The sequence below is a fragment of the Lactuca serriola genome, chromosome 3, assembly GCF_051521515.1.
Source record: "Lactuca serriola cultivar US96UC23 chromosome 3, Lser_US96UC23_V15, whole genome shotgun sequence".
Taxonomy (NCBI): domain Eukaryota; kingdom Viridiplantae; phylum Streptophyta; class Magnoliopsida; order Asterales; family Asteraceae; genus Lactuca; species Lactuca serriola.
Window position 1 is genome coordinate 45,808,358 of NC_136410.1, and position 9,030 is coordinate 45,817,387.

The window sequence follows — 9,030 nt, forward strand, 5'->3', positions numbered from 1 at the left end:
ATGTCGTCTTCTCAGTGGACCACTTCGGATCAGATCAGGAGCTCGGATGACTCAACAGTATTTTGGACACGTGGCGCGTTTTGAGCGAGGGTGACGTGGCAAAAACGTGACTATGCGAATTTTCTCGGTTTTTGTGCAAAAACTTCTAAAATCCATAACTTTCACATACGAGCTCCGTTTATGACGTTCTTTATATGCACGCGTAGGTAAAATTGTGCTCTACAACTTTCGTTTAGACTTTGTCGGCTAATTTTGACTTTAATTTTTATATTATTATTTTTAACAGACTTGGACAGGAAATCCGTTAAAAATTCATAACTTCTTCATCCGACGTCCGTTTTCGCCAGACTTTTTACCATTGTACTACTAATGACGAGACATTCGATTCTCGTTCAGGTCGTGTCGGATAAAAATCACTCAATCTAAAATTCGAGTTTTTAGCTGTCTACCGCTAAGCTGAAACTTCGAAAAATCATAACTTCCTCATACGAAGTCAGATTTGGGTGTTCTTTTTATACATACTCTCGGTTTAACGAGCAGTACGCCTTTCGTTTAGATCACTAAGGCTAAAAAGTAGTTTATCGAAAACTCATTTTTTACGACATTCGGCCCCGTGTCGGTTTTGTCGCGAAACTTCGACATGTCATAACTTCTTCGTTATAACTCAGATTTTGGTATTCTTTATATCCCCGGAATCCTTGTTTCGACCACTACAACTTTATGTAAAGATATCGGCTTTATCTAATATTTATTTTGATGCTCAATTTTATTCTTAATTAATTAAACCCTAATAATTAAGCATAAAACACATAATTCACATAATATTCACATAATTCCTTTTCATTTCTTCAAAATGAGTTACAATGGTTAACCTTGACTATAACGTCAATATTAATGCCTAGCCTAGAAACACGAGCATTACAATGTATGCCTGGATATAAAGATTGTCAAAAACGGAATACATGTGCGAGAGTTATTAATTGTAGAAGAAAATTAAATTCGGTCCAATCAGAGCACAACACGTGGCACCACCCGGAGTGTGACACGTGTTGCCACAAGATTGCAGCCTTCCTCCCCAAGACAACCACTCATATTTTAACACACAGACGGATGAGGAAATGCCACGTATGAAGGACGAGACGAGCTTAGGCACAATGTGTCTTTCTATTTTTTCTATATAAGCTTCCGATTTCTAGCTCATTTTAGTACCAATTCACTTCTAATCTTTCCCAAACTCTCCCGAGGTTACGAGGCTTGGTTCTAGTACTTCTTAGGTGTTAGTAGCGAAGCTCTGTAGCGCTAGAGAGCCCTGAGAAATAGAACTTTCAGTTTCGAAGTTCTTCCCGCATAATGTCCGTTTTTTCATCAAGCAACCGGTTAGTTGAGTTATGCTTACAGTGCTTTAACTATAACTTATATTTATGTTTATAATCGTTATTATGAACTTATAAATAATATTTACCAGTAATACCAGTTGTTATACTGATTGATCTAATCACGAGAATGATGACAATGTTAGATTAGTGAGGTGTTTCGAGTGGATTTTCCAAACAATATATTTTTATATACCAAACGGATCATACTTCTGATAGAATCTTACATGGTTGTTTCTTATTAGCTATAAATCAATATTTCTTTTAGGATTACTGATAAATCTGAGAAAACATTATAACGATTAAACTTTAATACTTTATAAATATGAACAAAAACTTATGCTTAGTAATATTCGTATTTAGGTCGTTTTAAAGAGAAATCTGAAGCGTCAATAAAAAATCTGACTTTCTCGCGAGCCTTCCACCTAAATCAGATGAGTGCATAATTACTTTCATTCAATGGATTTTAATACAAAGTATTTATTATAAAGTATTAATGATCAGTAGAAAGTTTATTTGTGAATTACTTGCTTACTATATGAAATATTTGTTAAATGTGTATTTGATAACATATTTTGTGTGAACCATATATGGTTAAGTGTGTGTTAAATGTTTATATGATATTATTACATGATAATCTTAAAAGCAAGTATTATTACTTAAAAGATTATTATATATTAAAATATTTGATACTTTGTTTTAAAAATATACACTAAATTACGATGGTGTTGTTTAAACAGAGATAATATTGGAAGTTGATTACACAGATTGTAATCATGTATATGTTTAAAACTACAACATAAAAAGAATAGTTACATCCAGTTAAATTAGATAAAAAAAATAGATGCTTACTGTATTGCGATAGTATGGAATTAGTAGGAAATTGTTTTTGAAATCGATCATAAGCATTATAGTCTTACCTAGTAACGAAACAACATTTATAAATAATGCTTAGTTCGAGTTAAATCAAAGGAGTTGATTGGAGAGTTGGTAGCTCGACGCTAGAGCCAAGAACTTTGTTGTATGTATTGTATGTATGGAGGAACATGTGGTATACTGGGGATCTCACTAAGTTTTATGCTTATAGTTGTGGATTTAATGTTCTTCAGGTTGTACGTGGAATGGGTGTGGTGTGACTATACACTCTCATCGATGTTGATTGGTTTCCACTGTTTTGAAACTTAACTTTGTTTAATCCTATGATTTTCATCAAACGAATGTTAACCTATGTTTTCAAGAAAAGGTTTAAATATTTGACCTATAATTTAAATTAAAATTTTGGTTGAAATCTGGGACGTTACACTTTGTGATTGAATGTTGGCATAAGACTTACATTGTCTAAATATTACTTCAAGAAGGAAGTATTTTGGTTATTAACGGTTTAGTAGTTAGCAAGTGTTAGTGATTAGGGTTTAGGCTTAAGAATTTGTTTTACAATGTCAACCACAAAACTTGTGTTGTAGTAGAAACAAGATTACATCATTTTAATCTTGTCTTCAGCCTCTTCCGAACCCCAGGATCATCTCATCAAATCCGTAAATGGCCGCTTCCCTAGTGTTTTCGTCATACGATGTCGTAGTTCAACAAAAAGAATAAGTTAATCAGACAAAAAAACGTCCAAACTGCAAACTCCGCTTGAAATCACTGTCAGATTAGACTGGGAATTAGGGTTTAGGCCCAAGCCCTTTAGGGTTTAGCTATTATGGTTTAAGTATCATATCATGTCATATCATATCATATCATATCATATCATATCATATCATACTATATTATAAAGGAAACATTTTTCCTTTCACCACATTCATTTGAAACTCCCATGTATTTTTCCTTTCACCACATTCATTTGAAACTCCCATGACTTTTCAATTTCTTTTCTAATAATAATTATAAGTTGGTTAATAAGTTTAAATAAATATCAAACCTAAAGTGTAATCACATATAAACTAAATTTCAATATTAAAATAATATATTTACTTCTACTTATTAAGTGATTTTTTTAACTTTTAACATATTATACTTATTTATTAGTTTTAATATATTGTTGGATGTAAACCATTATCATTTTAAAGATATAATTTTGGAACAATTTGTATAAAATACTTAAATTGTTAATTTAAATATAACATTATAGGGTCACCTTAAATATAAATTTTAGTTTAACTTATACAATCCAAAAAATATTTTGTAAATAGTTAAAAGCGATTAATTGTAGTGTTTTTCTAATAATAGTTATAAGTTGGTTAATAAGGTTAAATAAATATCAAACCTAAAGTGTAATCATAAATATACTAAATTTCAATTTTAAAATAATATATTTGTAAAGACTTCTATATATCACATTAAGCAAATAACAATGTTTGATGTTATAATAGATGTTTGATGATTATATTGTTAACTTTAAAATCAAAAAATCAAAAATAACTTTATATAAATGATTATATTGTTACCTTTAAAATCAAAAAACAATGTTTGATGTTTTAAATAATTATAATAATAAAAATTAAAATATTAAGCAAATAAATTTTAAAAAATTAATTAACACTAACAACAACTATAAATAACATTAAACCATATATTATATTTAATTTTATTCATGTATAACTCGCGGGTAGACGTTATTCAAACGATTGAGATTATGCAGTTATAATAGATGTATATATTATCATATAATTCAAAATAATCAATACATTATATCAATTTAGTATACGAATTATTATATCAAATTTAACAACAACATTATTGTTATATTAAAAAATACATATATTTGTAAAGACTTCAACTACATAGGTGTTTCTGCGCAACGCGTTGACATTTTTCCTTTCACCACATTCATTTGAAACTCTCATATATTTTTCCTTTCACCACATTCATTTGAAACTCTCATGACATTTCAATTTCTTTCTAATAATAATTATAAGTTGGTTAATAAGGTTAAATAAATATCAAACCTAAAGTGTAATCACATATAAAGTAAATTTCAATATTAAAATAATATATTTACTTCTACATATTAAGTGATTTTTTTAACTTTTAACATATTATACTTAATTTATTAGTTTTAACATATTATTGGATGTAAACCATTATCATTTTAAAGATACAATTTTGGAACAATTTGTATAAAATACTTAAATTATTAATTTGAATATAACATTACAGGGTCAACTTAAATATAAATTTTAGTTGAACTTAAACAACTCAAAGAATATTTTGTAAATAGTTAAAAGTGATTAATTGTAGTGCTTTTCTAATAATGATTATAAGTTGGTTAATAAGGTTAAATAAATATCAAACTTAAAGTATAATCATAAATATACTAAATTTCAATTTTAAAATAATATCTTTATTTCTACCTATAAAGTTGTGTCTTTCGCTTTTAATATATTATACTTAATTTATTAAATTTAATATGTTGTTGTATGTAAATCGCTATCAGTTTAAAGCTACAACTTTTGAACAGTTTGGACAAAATACTTAAATTGTTATTTTAAATATAACATTGCAATGTCAACTTAAATATAAACTTCAGTTCCACTTAAAAAAGCAAAGAATATTTTGTTAAAAGTTAAAAGTGATAAAATTTAGTTATAAATACAAAAACTAAATTGTAATCTCAATTTAACTAAAATATATTTCCTAAAAATATTTTTATAATAGTTAAAAAATTTCAAATAAATAACTTAAAATAACTTACAATAACGATATTTAAAAATCACTTTATATAAATGATTATATTGTTATCTTTAAAATAAAAAAGACAATGTTTGATGTTTTAAATAATTATAATGATAAAAATTAAAACATTATGCAAATAAATTTTAAAAAATTAATTAACAATAACAACTATAAATAACATTAAACCATATATTGTATTTAATTTTATTCATGTATAAATAACGAGTAGAAGTTATTCACACGATTGAGATTATGGAATTATAATAGATGTATATATTATCATATAATTCAAAATAATTAATACAACATATAAATTTAGTATATGAATTATTATATCAAATTTAACAACAATGTTATTGTTATATTAAAAAAAACATATATTTGTTAAAGCTTCAACTATATAGGTGTTTCTGCGCAACGCGCGGACATTAGCCTAGTTCTCTATATATTCCTATGTAATTGTCTTTTGAACATCAATTAATCTATTATCTTACATGGCATCACAACTTTAGGTTAAAACCCTACTGCTGACCATAACCCGCAACCGCCGCTCTCTACCTCTGGCGACCTTCCCTAATAGTTGTCGGAGGTACCTTCATTATGTTCCATATTTTTTCCTCCTAAATAATAAAACAACCATCGGCACTAAACTAAAGCTCTTCCATCGGTTTCTTCCACTGCCTCGTCTACTTATACCTCCTCCTTAGATGACCCATGCCGAGCCTTCTGCCTCCTTGAATGGCCACTTCTTCAAATCTCTTTTCCGGCTCAGCCCCTTCCGATGTTGTCGTCGATCTCGCCGACATTAGTTCCGCCCACCACAGCTCGAGCCCTCTTTCTTTCTCGCTGCCTTTCTCCGGACTCCTATGTTGCTGGTTACATGATCATCCCCACAGCCGCCAATCTTCTCTTTTTCTATAACGGAATCACCTATAGCTAACGCTTCTTCTCTCTTCTTCTCCGACGAGCAGTCGATGTTAGCCTCCATTGTTAGAGCTCTACCACCACCGATGCCGTTATCTTCATCTAGTTTTTATGTTTTCTTTTTGTGTTTATTTTTCCAGTTTGATCGTCTACACCCGATCAAACTGAGTGGGGATGTTAATGATTAGGGTTTAGGCCCAAGCCCTTTAGGGTTTAGCTATTAGGGTTTATGTATTCTCTATATATTCCTATATAATTGTCTTTTGAACATCAGTCAATCCATTATCTTACGGCAAGTGTACTAATATTTTTGAAATGCTATTTTGTTTCTTAAACCCATGTACCTACGAAATAATGTTGTCTCACGTATCACATTTTATGACATTTGTTCCAAGTCTCAGAGTGAAGTAATATGGACGTATCCTAGGTCGGATACTTTTAGAAGAACATAGATACCGGGATTAGCACAAAAGAAAACTATTGAAATTTATTTTGAACAATAGTGACTTTCATATTCTTAGTGTTACATATGATTTTTTATGTTTTTAAGTTTTTTTAGAAATAATCCCTATAAATATCCTTTAAACCTTCTCATTTTCATAAAATGTTTATGACACCTTTCAATGGTTTGGTATGTTATCCTTTGGACACCGTGATTCTCGAATATCATGAATGAGTAATATACCAAAATGAAAATTTAATCGATGCGGCATTTTAGTTTATACACAAGTTGTTGATTTGTTTGTTATATATTGTGTACATTCATGGATTACACTTAAATGATAGAGGAATGTTCATGATTTTAGTGTCACCTAACATTTTGGATAATGAAATTAACAAGTGATGAATGAAATTAACACAAGTGATGAATGAATTATCACTAGTATGTCATTTACACTTTTGTTAGTTTCACAGCCCATAAAAAAATCGTGGCAAGTTTATATATAGAAAAGCCAACATATGAAAGAGGAACTCTATAATTAATTAGTATCAATTAGAAATCCGATTAGCAATTGAAGGCTTATGACAACAATAGAAGTCCAATTTGGTCAAAACAACATAAGATATATAGTACCATAGGCAACCAAGGATTAACAAAAGGTACCCAAAATCAAATTCTATTCTATTCAACATGAACCATCATCATACAAGATTCATAAACAAGTAGCCAAAATCAAAATCTGTACTATTCTAGTCATCATCAGCAATCACTTCCTCTTTTTCTGGGGAAGCTTCTTCTTCTTCTTCATCATCTTCAATTGTTTCAACTTCCTGTAAATCAAGAGGTACACATCACATTAGCCATTTATGATCACTACAAATCAAGAATACACAAAACCAATAAAACTCCTGAAGTACTTACAGTTTTCTCATTTTCATTTTCAGCATCATTTGTAGCTCCCAAAGCCTTTTGGTATTCTTCTTTAAGTTCAGCAGCCTTAGTAGTAAAAGGCTTCTTTTCCTGAAAAGAATCATCAAGATTTGGAGAACAATAAATCATTAGATACTATTCAACAAAAGAGCAAATTAGTCATAACAGAAAGACAATGTGTGAAATTTGCAACTCACTTCTTCTGTCATAGACTTCCACTTCTCACCTCCTTCCTTTGCAACCTGTAATTGAAAAGAGAAACAAAAATATTAACCAAATAGTCCAATTTATGAAGCTAAAAATGATTCAACTATATGTGTTTCATAAGGTAAAAAAGTATACATTTGCAACTTTTTTGTTATCAGGGTTTGCTGCCTTGTATGTTACCCTGAATTCATCCCTACACAACAAACATTTGTCTACATCAATACCACGTAAAATAGAATAGAAAGCTATCATGAAATTTTGAGAGTAATCACAGCATTACATGAAGAGAAAGAATGCAGTGGGTGGCCTTTTAGGCTTGGTTGGATCCCTCACTTTCTTTTCTTTCTTCACTCTCTTGTCTCCAACTTTCACTAGCCTTTTTCTACACACAAAAAAAATCGTTTAACATAAATAAACAACCAAAAAATGCGAGGAAAACAAAAATCCGTGTACTAATCACAAATGGCAAAAAGCCATAAATTACTTACTTCTCTGCAGGTTTCTTAGCAACTGGTTCACTAGCAGTTTCAGCCACCTGTGCCTCTGTAATCAACCATAAAGGGGGTAAATGCATGTTTGATTAAGAATCGGAAACGATTTGATCCAAATTTTATCGTGTTGAAACACTTTTACATACCCAAATTCATTTTAATTTTGGCATCAAGACCACAATCGTGCATGCTAATCAGCGCCACAGCTACATCCTTGTTGCACGCTTCACTGTATAATACAAGTTCATTAAATTAATTTCATAACTTACAAATCAGTATTACCAAACAAAACACTAACTACTACACAAAACCAGAAAGTTTTTAGCTTCCAATTTCCAAATCGGCATAGATCATATAGAAGTAACGCATTTCAACCGAAATTGATATGAGCATTCAACTTTATAGCAGGTGTTGCAAATAAATAAGATGATATTGAACTTATAACAGCATAAGCAATACAAGGAATGACGAAAACAATACCATCGGGTGAAAGCGCTGCCATTTTTTGCTCGTTTGAGCGTAGTGGAAGTAGTCTCCACTTCGACTCGCTTTCTGCCTCGGGCTACGTTGATTGATTTTGAGGAAGCATCACTGGTACCCGCCATGGAAGATAGCTTGAAGGCTGATTTTGTGTGTGTATGAGTGAGGAAAAGAGGGAGAAGTTGCTGATGGAGAAAGTGGGGGAAAAGGGTTTAAGAAGAGGGGAAATTTTCAGGAATTTAGCGCCACAGGTGCCGCCAATATTTCAAGGGTGAAATTTTAACTTAATGCTTAAATTCAAATTCACGCGGATCGCCTATGTGGCAGAAATTTCGTCAATTGCATTTTTGTTTTTATTAATTTTCTTTAATCTTTAATAGGCCAAACTTGGTCTAGAAAACGTATTTAAAAATAGGATTACACTTAGATTTATTTTAGAAAATTGGGTCCATTATGTTCCGAATATCTTCAAATCTATGCTGTGACTTTATTTTTTTTTTTCAGTAAT

General features: G+C 30.4%; 1 protein-coding gene across 1 annotated transcript; it reads right to left on the reverse strand.

Moving 5' to 3' along the window:
- Nucleotides 1-7,016: 7,016 nt before the first annotated feature.
- HMGB6 (high-mobility group box 6) lies at nt 7,017-8,740 on the reverse strand. The gene is made up of 8 exons (XM_079030028.1): nt 8,523-8,740; nt 8,189-8,271; nt 8,040-8,094; nt 7,832-7,933; nt 7,687-7,744; nt 7,542-7,586; nt 7,336-7,434; nt 7,017-7,244 (listed from the first exon to the last, which is right to left on the reverse strand). The coding sequence occupies exons 1-8, from the start codon at nt 8,645-8,647 to the stop codon at nt 7,164-7,166; spliced, it is 648 nt and encodes a 215-aa protein (XP_078886154.1). The 5' UTR covers nt 8,648-8,740; the 3' UTR covers nt 7,017-7,163.
- Nucleotides 8,741-9,030: the final 290 nt, after the last annotated feature.

Excerpts from the sequence above, each read along its gene's own strand:
- HMGB6 (XM_079030028.1), bottom strand. The coding sequence starts at position 8,647 with ATGGCGGGTACCAGTGATGCTTCCTCAAAATCAATCAACGTAGCCCGA. Across the intron at positions 8,272-8,522 it reads GGCAGCGCTTTCACCCGATG|TGAAGCGTGCAACAAGGATG; the intron begins GTATTGTTTTCG and ends TGTATTATACAG. Across the intron at positions 7,245-7,335 it reads AAAATGAAAATGAGAAAACT|GAAGTTGAAACAATTGAAGA; the intron begins GTAAGTACTTCA and ends CTTGATTTACAG.